The following is a 13,882-nucleotide window of genomic DNA, read 5'->3' as shown; positions in this document are numbered from 1 at the left end:
GAAGATCATGGCATCTGGTCCCATCACTTCATGGGAAATAGATGGGGAAACAGTGGAAACAGTGTCAGACTTTATTTTTTGGGGCTCCAAAATCACTGCAGATGGTGACTGCAGCCATGAAATTAAAAGATGCTTACTCCTTGGAAGGAAAGTTATGACCAACCTAGATAGCATATTCGAAAGCAGAGACATTACTTTGCCTACAAAGGTCTGTCTAGTCAAGGCTATGGTTTTTCCAGTGGTCACATATGGATGTGAGAGTTGGACTATAACGAAAGCTGAGAGCCGAAGAATTGATGCTTTTGAACTGTGGTGTTGGAGAAGACTCTTGAGAGTCCCTTGGACTGCAAGGAGATCCAACCAGTCCATTCTAAAGATCATCCCTGGGTGTTCTCTGGAAGGAATGATGCTAAAGCTGAAACTCCAGTACTTTGGCCACCTCATGCGAAGGGTTGACTCATTGGAAAAGACTCTGATGCTGGGAGGGATTGGGGGCAGGAGGAGAAGGGGACACAGAGGATGAGATGGCTGGATGGCATTACCGACTCGATGGATGTGAGTCTGAGTGAACTCCGGGAGTTGGTGATGGACAGGGAGGCCTGGAGTGCTGCAATTCATGGGGTCGCAAAGAGTCAGAACCGACTGAGCGACTGAACTGAACTGAAATGGGCTGACGCAGAGAGTCGGACAAGACTGAGCGACTTGACTTTCACTTTCAAATGGGCCGATGAGACAACAGGGGTTTCAAAGGTGAGGGACCAAAATTTTATGTGCACAAAAAGGGCAAAGTCAAAAAATTAATTCAGGGACCTCCTTGGCAGTCAGTGTTTAGGACTTTGCTTTCCAATGCTGGGGACACAGGTTTGATCCCTGGGCAGGGAGCTAAGACCCCACACACCAAAAAACCAAAAATAAAAATGTACGCAATACTGTAACAAATTAAATTCTTTAAAAGCGGTCCACGTTAAAAAAAAAAATTCTTTAAAAGAATTAACTTATAGGACTTGCTCTATTTCTTTTTTTTGGCCCCTTTAAACAATGAGTACTTTTCCGAGTCATACCAGCCATCTCTGAAAAGCAGTGGAGTGCAGAGCACACAGTTGTGAAGCCTGTGCATCCGGCTCTCCCACACACCAGCTACGTGACCTCAAGTTTTCTGTGCGTCAGTTTATCACCCATAAAATGGGGGTAATATTGATAATACTGTATACCATCAATAATATTACATAGCTCATAAGGTTGATGGGAAGGTTAAAATAGTACAGTGAATGTAAAGACTTAAAACAAGGCGTGGTAGGTGTTAGCTCTTCCTATTTTTTTATTATTACTGTAAACCCGGCATTGGACATGTCCCATCATAGGAAAGAAAGGATAAGAATGGGAAGGATGGACACTGGGAAACAAAAGGAAAAGACCAGTGTTGTTGAAACTCTTGACTGAACCTTGCAAACACACCTATTTCTATTTTCATAATATTTGTCAATAATTTAGGGATAGAGAAAAAGCTACTCTGAGAAAGGCTCAGAGGTATAGTTACAAAGTGGACATTCTTGTATTTCACAGATGTACACAGAAAGGTCACTCTTATGAAAAGACACAAACCCCATTGGTATTAAAGGACCAGCAAGTCCTAAAACCCTCCCGGTCCTGACTTAGCCAAAGACCGCTCCACAAGCCATTAAAAAAAGAAGCTAGCTAGCTAAGAACTACTGTTTTGCACTTTTGTTGTTAATGACTGGCATTCATTAATTCCTTCAGCTTTTTAAATTTAGGCTACCATCCTGTGCCACATTAGCCTACACATTTAGTATTATTAAGTAAACAGCACATTTTTGAGATAAAATTAAAGGAAGAAATGCAGGGACTCTTTCAACAGTTTTTTTAAACTTCACGAATAATCACCTACTAAAACCTTTAAAATGTTTAGGCATTAGACCATTACTTCTATCTGGGCTGTGTATAATCTAATCAGAAAACATATTTTCTCATCCTAATTAGAATTTGTTGGTTACCAATAATTGTGTTTTTCCACTGATTATTATTTACAGTTATCACAGTGCCAGAGAGATGAACCACATACGGGAACCTGAGAAGAAGAAAGATTGCCCAAAGGGCCTGCTGTCCAGTGTCCATGGACTCCAGGGGCTATTAATTATTTATCTACTTTTCAAAGTTAATAAATAGGAATGTCTTTTTACCCTTTATTCCCCAGATGAATTTAACCAAATGAGAGATGGGTGTGTGTGTGTGTGTGTGTGTGTGTGTGTGTGTGTGTGTGTGCAGAGTCAGCAGTCTGAGAACATGGGAAGTGGAGGTAATGGGAAAGAAAGAGACGTTTACAAAGCAAATATATTTAATGTCATCAATTATACACAACACTGCTTCATCTGGCATCTTTTATTATGATTAATGATCATGAATATTTTGATTGGTTTTGAGTGTGCTTTTAAAAATGTGAAAAAATTTTTAAAATTAAAATAAAAATAGAAACTTGAGTACTTTAAAAACATGGCACTTATTAATACACAAAAAAGCAAAATCCAAATAACCTCTATTGACACTTTTAAAAAATACTTATATTTAGTTAGAAAATGCAAACACTGCAGAAAAGTATCAAATGGAAAAATCGGACCCTCCCTCCTCAACCACCCCAGTCCTTCCACTCAAAGATAAATCACTGCTTTATGCTCTTCTATCCTACTAGAAAAAAATAATGCATACATATCTATTCATTTATTTATTAGGTGAGTCATATTAGGCACACTGTTTTGTTACAGGCATTTTTTACTCAATATATCTTGGTCCTATTTCCATATCAGCACAAGGTGATGACCCCACTCTTTTTGCTCCTACCAACGATGCTTCAGTGCATATCTCTGCACACACATCTTCGTGTTACATGCATTTTGTGACAGAGCAGCAAGAACCAGCTACTCCAAGCAGTCTAACCCAGCTGTGTGGTGGGAAAAGAACAATCTAGTTTTCTTGGCAAAAAGGACAGTATTCAGCTGAGAGGAAAAAGAATACTTCCACATGTTCCCTTCTAAGTATAAGGCTCCTGTCTTTGCACTTGGATCCACCCAGTGTGCCACCCCTTCCCCCCCTTAGAGGAGGATACTGGATGCTGGTGGCAAGAGTGGAATGTTGGTAGGAGGGGAGGACAAGCAAGTGCTGGAGAGACACGCACAGAGCAGTAACTGCCGGGTTACCGTGCCCTTCACTCTACAACGCAGGTACTGGAAACTCCCCGTTCATGGAAGACCAATTGGAAGCACAGTATTGAGAGCTGTCAGGCTAGGGGTGCACAGGAACCCAGTGGAGCGGCAGTGTTGGGGTTAACAAATGACTACAGAGTCCACAGCTCAGAAACACGAGCAGTTATTAAATTCTACCTTTGAACTTCATTGCCTCAAATCTTTTTTAAAATGATGGAAGACTTAAGTTATGTTTTAAAACCTTTCAAGATAGTCTTTTTCCAACTATCTGTTATACTTGATATCTTCTTTGACCCCCAGATCAAGTCTCTGAGGCAGGTAGGCCGGTGCCATTATCCACACTTCATTTGTGAAATGAGGGCAGGGCAGAGAAGTCAAACTACTTGCCGAAGGTCAACTGGCTGATCAAATGTGCTCTCACTCCAAGAACAGTGCTCTTTCCTGAATTCTCCCAAGTCCAACAAGTCCAGCTTGCCAATATTAGAACCCTGAACAAAGAAAAGCTAGGAATGATACAGGCAGATTCTTTACCATCTGAGTCATCAGAGAAGCCCCAGAAATGATGCTAGAAATGTAAATACAAATATATCCCTCTCCAAGGACACCTGAGAACTACCTTTTCCAGTAGAAATTTAATAAACTGAATAATAGTAATGTTGCTAACACTAAATTTAAAACTTCACAGAAGAGTAAACAGTCTCTTCTAGTTTTTTTTTTTAGAAAGTCTTTTATGAAAATTTGGTTTTATGTTTTATTATGAACACCCATACTATCTAAGTAGCTTTTAATTTTTTAATCTAGTAGCTTTTAATTTTTATGGCTAAGACACTGCTCTGGACAGAACTTGTCTAACACTGATTTCCTGAGTTGCCTTTTGTCAGTCTAGACCGTCCGAGATGAGTGTTTTGCAAACTTTTATGAGAATGGCCTACAGAAGAAATGCATTTTGCTTTGTAAAGCTGAGAGATATGTCTGTCATTAAAGCAGAACTTTAACAAAATAATAATGACCTTTCCTACTAGTGACTGACTTGGATGTTTTCTACTCTTTTCCATTTTTCCATTTCATTTTTAAAAATTGTAATCACAACCAATACACTGATTTTATGACTCACAGGTCAGGGTCCAAAATCTGAAAAACATTGGCTTAAACGAACAATACACAGATCCTACCTCAAAGAATTTATACACTAGTTAAGAGACACATTATGTACATAACTCATAGACATTTTGTAGTTGGAAAGTCCTCACACATAAACTAGCTCAACTATCTTTTACATCCCTGTAAGTCTTTGCTTCAGTATCTCTAGGATAAAAGTTGCCTCTTATTTGGAACCTGGCACAGGGTTGGTCATATAAAGATCTGTTAAAATAGCACAGGAAATGAAAATAAATGAATCAAATACCTGAATATACAATTTTTTTTTTCCTAAAAGACATCTTGGACCTTTACTCATAAATCTATCTCAGTCTTTTCCAGGAGGAGGGTGAAAAGGGGAAGAATCAGGGGGACTCAATCAGTCCTCTCTGAAGACTTGAAGAAGGGATTTTAGTTAAATATTGCAAGCAGGAGGGTAAGCAGGCTGGAAGTCAGGAAAAACTCCCCCAGGGAGGTGAGAAAGGAACCAAGTCTTGAATCAGAAGGGTAGAGAAAAAGGTGGGAGGGAGCATGTGATCAGACTCAGAAGATGAGGCCAGCACATTTGGGGGAGTGAAGGGTTCATAAAGGGAGCAGTAAATAACAAAGTCAAAGAGAAACTGGAGAACAATCTGTGGAGAGCAAGATAAACTCTGGATTGCATCCTGCAGGTAATACGTTGTTACTGAAGATTTCTGAGTGTGTACAGAGTGGTATTTCAGAATTATTCATCTGTACATGGGCTTGAAACCTGGCTCTAAAAACATTCAAAGTTCAGACAACAGGGTCTCCAGCTGTATTTTAGTTTAGAGAAAAATGTGTGCCCACATGGACTTCATAAATTCAAAATTCTAGTAATTCACCTTAGTCACATGAAACATACAAAAACTGGGGTATATATATGAGTTTAGACACCAACTGGGACCAGTTTCTTTTGCCTTTCATCCTTTACTTTTGTTCATGAAGTGTAAGCCTTGTCTGTGGCTACCACTAAGTAATTGTTTCCTTCAGGAAAGCTACAGACTTTATTCAGAAGCTTGTCCTCGGTACTGCTATGGGCCTCATAAATTATTATAAATGACTTTGCAAAATTTAATTTTGTATAAACAATAACAACACTTTTAATAATAAGGCTGTCTAAAGTTAGCATACAACCAGGACTCTCTGAAGTGTTAACTGTCTAGTAATTCAGGCTCTGCTGGATACAGTGGCAGTGCCCTGTGAACCTCAGGTAGAACTCAGGTCTGTCTCAGGTGAGTAAGAATACTGAATGTGAGTCATCTTGAAATTACACCGCCACCTGGAAGCATATTTAAGAGATGAGACTAAAAGCTAAATCTTTGTCAGATCTTGCATTGGTCTTCTTCCTGCCTTAAGTTTGAGGATCAACAGAGCTCAGGATTCTTTAATACTTTCTCTAAGAATTATTTTTTGTGGTGGTTTAGTCGCACAGAGTCGGACACGACTCTTATGACACCATGGACTGTAGCCCACCAGGCCTCTCTGTCCATGGGATTCTCCAGGCAAGAATACTGGAGTGGGTTGCCATTTCCTGCTCCAGGGGATCTTCCCAGCCCAGGAATCGAATCCGGGTCTCCTGCATTGCAGGTAGATTCTTTACCAACTGAGCAACGAATTCTTCTAACTTTAGAAACCTAACCAAAAGTCTCAAAGTTATTTTGCGCTATAAACTTTTGAGATTTCTGAGCTGTAATATACTCTATTGTTGAGTGTGTTTTTCCACATGGAAACTACTTCAGAATAAGATTGTTAAATGTCTGAGAAAATCTCTGTACATGTCAGGTGTATATGCTATCGACCACATATACGTAAATAATCGGGGTAATAGAGAGAGACTTTTCACCAATGATCAAGACTCAGCCTAGCTCTTGGTTTCTACAGCCACATAAATGGGTTAAGTTACAGCATCGCTGAAGCCTCGCAGTTCACCTAAACATTTAAGCCTGGATCTCAAATTGAGTCTGAATTCTCCCTGAGATGCATGTTTTGGATGAAGCTGTTTGGTCTCCACTACTGCTGCCTAAAGTGGGCAGTGACTCAAGAGGCAACTGGAAGGGAGAAGGAGATACTGGGCAAAAGCTAAGTGAAAGCCCCTCAGCAAAGTCCCTCCCCGCCTCTCTATACCCACAGCCTTTTTCTGACTCCTTGTCTCCATCAGATATTGCTCTTCACCGTCTTATTCCATCTTCCCCGGGTGGCACACAGAGTCTCCCAGGCTCATCATCTCAAACCTCCAGGGATGGCCCAGGCACGACAACTGTGTGTGGCACCTGGCTGTGGAAATTCGAATTTTCCACACTCAAACCAAGAGCTGGCCAGTCCTGGTTACCATTGAGCGAGTCGACAGGGCCTACCACAGCCCTGTGCCTGTTCTTTCTCGTGACAAAAACCTCGCCACCTGCTCGACCCCGTCCTCGGCCAGGGATGGAGAAATCTGCAGTCCCTCCGCACCCCTGGCGTTTTTAGGTCACCCCGGGGTCCACACGCACACTTCTCGCGCACACGATCGAGATCGCCGCCCTCCTGTGCACGCCCAGCCTCAGAGGGCGGTTACAAACTTACTCCTCGCCGAGGCAGCCCTGCCAGGGGCGCTGGGGGCGAGGCCCAGCCGGCCAGGCCCAGGCTCCGGGGCGGATCTGGTCGGGTCGGGTCGGGGTCGGGGTCGGGGTCGGCCCCCCGCCGGCCCGCCGGCCTTCCTCCCCGCCCGCCCGGCCGGCCCCCGGCGCACGTGCCGGGTGACAGGCCCCCCTATAGGTTCCATACCTGCCACCGGAAGTGAGTGAGGAGGGCAGTATAGGCATTTCCTGTGACGCGAGCGCCTGGACTCCATTAGGCAGCAGCTGGGGGAAGAATCAACACACCAGGGAGCAGAGCGGAGCGGACCCGAGGACAGAGGCGGCAGCTGCCTCCGCTGCCGCCCGCCGCCGCCGCCGCCACCACCGCCGGGGCTTAGCCCAGCGGCGGGCCCCGAGCCCCCCGCAGCCGCCCCGCGGCGCCCCCCCCGGCCCGACCCCCGGGCCGCGCACCCCGAGCTGCCTCCGGGAGGGGGGGGGGGAAAGGGCCCGGATCCTCCTTCTCCCCCTCCTCCTCTCCCTCCTCCTCCCCCTCCTCTCACCCCTTACCCTGACCCCCCTCCCCGCCTCCCCAGCCCCCCCTCACCCCGACCCTGTCCCCGGCCCCTGCCTCCCCTCCCCCGCCTCGCCCCACCGGCTTCCCACCACGGCCTCTCTCGGCGAGGAAACTCTGGCCTCCGCTTCCTCCTCCTCCGACTCGGACACCGGCGGAGCCTCCCCGCCCCCGCGGAAGAAACCCCGAGCCTCGGCGGCGGAGGGAGCAGGAGAGCCCGGGGCTTCGGCAGGCAGAGCAGGCCTCTCCCCTCCGTCCTCGTCGTCCTCGTCCTCGTCGTCGTCGTCGTCCTCCTCCTCCTCCTCCTCCGTGGTGGTAGTGGTGGGACTCCCCCCGGCTGCTGCCCCTTCCGCCGCCGCCGCCGCTGCCGTCCCCCACCGAAGTAGCGGCCACAGCCTGGTCAGCGGCAGCATCATGCAGGCCAACGGGGCAGGAGGAGGAGGAGGCGGCGGCGGCGGCGGCGGCGGCGGAGGAGGAGGGGGCGGCGGGGGCCAGGGACAGACCCAGGAACTCGCCTGCCTGTCGGCCCAGAACGGGGAGTCGTCCCCCTCGTCCTCGTCGTCCGCGGGGGACCTGGCCCACGCCAATGGGCTCCTGCCTTCCGCCCCTTCCGCCGCCAGCAACAATAGCAACAGCCTGAATGTCAATAACGGGGTCCCCGGCGGGGCCGCCGCCGCTGCCTCCGCCACCGTCGCCGCTGCCTCTGCCACCACCGCCGCCTCTTCTTCCTTGGCCACCCCCGAACTGGGCAGCAGCCTCAAGAAGAAGAAGCGGCTCTCCCAGTCAGATGAGGATGTCATTAGGCTAATAGGACAGCACTTGAATGGCTTAGGGCTCAAGTAAGTATCCCTTACAGGCAAGCTGGTGTGGACGGACCGAGGGGACCGAAGCTGGCGGGGAGGCGAGGGGAGCGGGGCGCGCTGGAAAGAGCTCAGAGAATTACTGCTGGGCCCAGGACACGGGAGGACGCGGCCCAGACAGGCTGACCAGGGAGGAGGAGCTGACCTGAAGGGAAATAAGGGAAAATCAATCTGTCGGACAAATTGTGAGAGGAGACAGGCGGTTGGGAGGGTAGGGGGAGAGGGGGCGTAGGAGCCCAAAGATTCACCCCTCTCCACACACCTTCAGAGCTTAATTGTCTGTCAATAAAGACAGATGCGGGAGTGTGTCTCTGTATGTGTTGGGGGAGGGGTGGATTAGAGCTGGTGGAAATAATGAACCTTGGAGGATTTGTTTTTCAAGTGTATCTCAGAGGCATCTTTGTGGGACACCTCCCCACCCCCAACCATGACAGACGACCCAGGCAAACTACCAATCAGGAAAGACAATCAGTTACAAGTGTTTATGGGAACTGAGGGGCTGGGATCATTCGGAAGGAGGCTGCTAAATAAATCTGATGGGAATAATGAAGTAAGATACCATGTTGATGTCATGTAAAGGCCCTTGTGTGTGTGCAAGAGGCCTACCAGTAACTTATCTGAAATCCCAATGTAATACCAAGAAAGCGGTTGCCTCTGAAAAAGGGACATCGGATCTGGTGAATCATTTATTTTCAGATACAATTTAGATGGCCTTGTGTACCTAAAGTAGGGTGAAGGTAGACGACCTTGGCCCCAACCCCCCCCACCCCCGTTTTGTATACACACAAAGAAAAAAAGCGGGGTGGGGTGGGGGTGGGGTTGGATGGTAGGATTGGTGGGAATACCGAGGAGCCTGATGGAGGAACCAGACAGAATAAGACTAGGAAACAACATGCAACAGTCAGTTTCCAGCTTCAAAGCATGGATTAAATAAAATAAGTTCTTAGACCTAGCCTACACTTAGTATTTTCGGATTTATAGATTTGTTCTGGGTAGAAGGTGAAAGAGCATTTTTAAGAATGACATAAGTATTCTGATTCTCAGGCAGATTATTGCACTGTTTTTGCTGAAAAATGGAGCTGAATAAGAAAGCATTGAAATATAAGTATGTAAGATGGATAAAGATTCTTAGAGATATCAAAATATCTGATGGAAGAAACCACATGTGGTGAATCCTTTAAGCTCTGAAAGAAATGTATCGAAGGAAGATTTCACTTTGTTCCCTAAGGAAAAGGATTAGTGTGAAAACAGATTTTTGTAAATGCTAACAGAACCTATTACTGAGACAAGAAGCAAGCTGACAGCAGCAGGAGGAAATAACTCGTGACTGTTTGGAACCTACACCATAGTAAATTTGCTATTTTTAGTATAGAGAGAAAGGGAATGATTTTTTGATGCTGGATTTATTTTAATTTTAGAGATTGACTTGTTAGAATTTCTTTGCAGACATAATACCTGGATGTAAGGCTCTTACCTAATACAGGTCATTTCCATCACCTTGTATGGAACTAACTTTTTTTTTTTTAATTTTTCAAACTGTAGTAATGTGGCTAGTATGTAAATCATGGTTTTTCATGTTTCTTAACCGGTTGGTTACAACACATTTTTAGAAATTTTATACTTCATTAAAGGCATAAAATGGAAAAGAAGAAAGAATTTTATTTTGATTCTGGTTTCAAGAAGGTTTTTGACTTTAGATGAAAACATAAATGGCAGTTTAAAAATCAAGTTTGTTTAGCCAAGCACATCAAAGCTGTTTATTTCTTTTTCCTTCATCATGAGGTTAGCTTAAGAACTTTTGAAACTGTTTTCATAGAGAGTAGTTTATTTGGAAGAGTAAACCCTAAAGTTGGTCAGGTCTTTTTTACACTGTATCTCTCCTGCAGCCAGACTGTTGATCTCCTCATGCAAGAGTCAGGATGTCGTTTAGAACATCCTTCTGCTACCAAATTCCGAAATCATGTCATGGAAGGAGACTGGGATAAGGTAAAGTAGGGCATATAGAGCTGTGTAACTGCTGCTAAAATTATATATTTGATGTGCATTTTGTGACATTTCTGTTTTTCTCTTATACCAATTTTTGCAGGCAGAAAATGACCTGAATGAACTAAAGCCTTTAGTGCATTCTCCTCATGCTATTGTGGTAAGAGGCGCACTTGAAATCTCTCAAACGTTGTTGGGAATAATTGTGGTAAATACACTTTTGTTCTTAGTTTCACATTTATGCTTATGTTAGTAGGTTATTGATAAGTCTAGGCTTCTGCCTCTTATAAAAGATAAGGCCGTAATTTTCATATCATTACATTTGTAAACTAAGATGAATGTTGATGGTGTTTTTTAAGTTTGAGCTTTATATTTTTAAAATCGTATTTAATAAATATGTCCTTTGAACCTAGTTTATAAATTTTCTACTAAGTTATATTGAAAGATCTTTACACTCTCAATACTATTAATAGGAGTTTTATATTTATAGGATCAAGGATAAATTATCCTTTTATTCTTTAAAATACTGAATGTGCTGGTAAAGAAAACATCTTGGGATGTATGTATATCTGTATAACCTTAAGTAGCTGACCACATTAAGTATCTTTAAAAAAAAAAATCTTTGGGAATTATAATTAATTCAAACCAGCTCCGTTGGTGTGCTCACCATTTTCCATTCCTGCATTCCAGTTGTGTGAATTGACAGTGTCAAAGTTTGTATGATATAAATCACTCTGGTGGAGGACTCATACGCAAATTTGACCATTGGGCTCTGCTTATTGCCCTTATTTCCCGACAAGATCAGTGTCGAAATTTAACCTGTTAGCCTCTTTCATAAATCTTAATGAATCTTTTATACTAATAGGCTTTAATTCTTCAGTAGATGTTGGTGAGGGAAAGGAGGGGATCAGTTTTTTTTCCTAAGTCCTTGTGATTGGAAACCATGAAGAATCAGCTGCTGGCTTTTTAACTTCTAGCTGATTCATTTGTTGTCAAAAGCAGTTTCCTGTCTGGTGGGGGAGGGAAAGAAGGCGAATAGGAAGTGAAGTAGGGAACCCAGCTGTTTGTTGACTGTCACATTTTGATTTTTTTTAATTGGGTCAAACATTAATCTTTCTACCTTTGTCTATAAACCTAATAGACCCTCCTGTTCTGTTTTCTGGGATTTTTTTTTTTTTTTTTTTTTAAGAAAATCTTAATTACGAGGGTTTTCAAATTCTTGATCTTTTATAAAAATACAATCCTAGAGCATGGACTTCAGGTGAAATAAAAGAGGAGCCATATGAACAAATATGGATTCATTTAAATTGATGATCTAGTGTTTTGTGGGGTTTTTCCCCATAAACACTTAAAATACTAAAATATTTAAGTTACTATTGAATCAGATGCCTGATAATAAATTAACTCATGGAATAATCAACTCTGTGGTAAATTTTTAAAATGGAAACACAGAAGTTCAACATCTATATTCAGAAAGATTGTAGATTTTCTAGCAAGTAAATTTTCCCCAATCAGTATGTTTGGGGGTTGCTTTTTTTTAAGTGATACCTAAATAAATTTTGAGTTTTTTAATAAATTGTTAGCCGTAACAGAATGGAGGTGACCCTAATATAAAGACAATTAAAAGGCCAAAATAAGAGTTGGGGTTCCTTTCCCTTTGGACATTAGCACTACTTGTATGGTGACAGTAGAGAACTTGCCCATGGACTATTTTAAAATAAATGTGTGATTTCTTGGAGGATTGTTTTCCTTTTTTAAGCTTCATCCAAATTGTATCTGTAACTTCGTAGTAAAAATTATTAATAGGCTCACTTCTTTTTTTCTTATTTATTTGTAGTAGTTTGAGACTTCTGTATTGGATTTTGATTATAAATATCTCATTAGAAATCTGCATTAGAAGCAACATGTAAACTGATGAGAGGTAGTTGTAGATAATAAGGAGGAATCCTTTCTTTTTACAGCCTGTTCAGTCTATAGAACATTCTAGGATCTAATAAGAGATGAAGATAAAATCTCTGGCTGAGCCTCACACCATCAAACTGTTTAGGTATTTATAAAAGAAAGGGGTTCCAACTGTATCTCACTTTAAACATTAATGAATCAATTGCTTTTAAAGATTTAGGTCAGCATTTTTTCACCTAATTATGTTTAGATATACTCCTTTCCTCCACTCCATCGCTAAAAGATAATCTAATGTAAGCATAAATTTGTAATAATACCTTAGAAGACAACTATTTGGGTTTTTTTAAAAAACATAATTATTTTAATTGTATACCCAGACACATTTGATGACTTAGTCTAGACTAAAATTGTATTTTCTTTTTAAACCTGAATGTTTCTGTTGACCCAGTCCACTCTCCCTCTCAGCCCCCATATTTTTAAATTGTTCCTAGTCAAGTGATTCTATGAACAGCAGAATTTTTTTCTGGAGTTACTGGAAGCTGAGCCTGTGAATCAACATATTTTAGTTTGGGTTCAGATATGCTTAGCCGTGTCTAGATAATTTCAGTAAATATTTGAGATCAGTAACATAGAAAACTTTATATGTCTAGAAATGTTTGATTCTTAATATAATAGAAACATGCTTAACAAAAGTGTTCAAATATTAACTTGATGTACAAAAATTTACTAGTGTAGTCATATAGGAGACATTTTGAAAGCCATGGTTTAAATATAATTCATTTCCCCTGTCTCTGAGTCATGATTTAATTGATAAAACTTGGTTATAACCTTGATTCAGAGTTAGTCAGAATCACTACTAAGTTAGCTAGGAGTCTGCCCTTAATAACCAGACTTTCTGTATATCATAAGTTCTGAGTTTCAGAACTTCACATTGAGTTCAGTTTATTGGAGAAAACGATAAATCCAAACAATGGATGGGGGGGTGGGGGCGGACAACCTAAATCCTTAAGATTTACCACATACACTGTATTTCAAACTATCCTACCTAGTCACTTACCGATTTCAAGTTTTTATTAGATAATAAAAGAGAAGGAATTACTGCTAGGACCGAAGATGCTGAAAAATTATTAAGAATAATCTCTTACAGAGGTCTAGTTAGGAGGTGGGGAAAGATACAAGGAGAGTTTATTTTCTCAACCTGTTTCCTTTTTTCCTTCATTTAAGAAGCATGTGATCTTTTAAAACAACATAGTAAAACCATATCCCTACCTCAGCAAGGTTTAATTTTGCCTAATTCTTTAAATTTTTTCAGTAAATAGTTAACATCTTTTGTGAAAGACATTCATTTTCTTGAAATTGTATTTATACTTTTGTGCTGTAAATTTTGGAAAGTAAAATAATGGCTTACTTTCTCTCTTTATCATATGTGTCAAATACTGAAATTGATTCTTAGCAGAATAAACAGTTTCTCAACCAAAACTCTAGCAGTTCTTGGCCAGTAACATTAGTTGCCATGCACACTACCAGAAATCGGTATCTGTTTGAGGATATTCTGTGTCTTAATCTGGATAAAATGACTCATAGAGAAATGTTCTTACACTGCTTTTATAGCATTCCCTGTACATGCAGAAATGTGTG

The 13,882-nt window shown here is 42.2% G+C and overlaps 1 protein-coding gene across 3 annotated transcripts in view; it reads left to right on the top strand.

Annotated features, from left to right (window-relative positions):
• The first annotated feature begins 7,194 nt into the window (after positions 1-7,194).
• The window catches only part of WDR26 (WD repeat domain 26), a 40,183-nt gene continuing 33,495 nt past the window's right edge, over positions 7,195-13,882 (top strand). Inside the window, exons 1-3 of one of the 3 annotated variants that reach the window (XM_005216853.4) lie at positions 7,195-8,338; positions 10,246-10,345; positions 10,446-10,502. In XM_005216853.4, coding sequence (XP_005216910.1) covers positions 7,914-8,338; positions 10,246-10,345; positions 10,446-10,502 — 582 coding nt within the window. In that variant the 5' untranslated portion in view covers positions 7,195-7,913. 3 annotated transcript variants of the gene reach the window in all.

Source organism: Bos taurus, chromosome 16 (genome assembly GCF_002263795.3).
Source record: "Bos taurus isolate L1 Dominette 01449 registration number 42190680 breed Hereford chromosome 16, ARS-UCD2.0, whole genome shotgun sequence".
Lineage (NCBI taxonomy): Eukaryota > Metazoa > Chordata > Mammalia > Artiodactyla > Bovidae > Bos > Bos taurus.
This window is presented reverse-complemented; position numbering and strand designations above follow the sequence as displayed.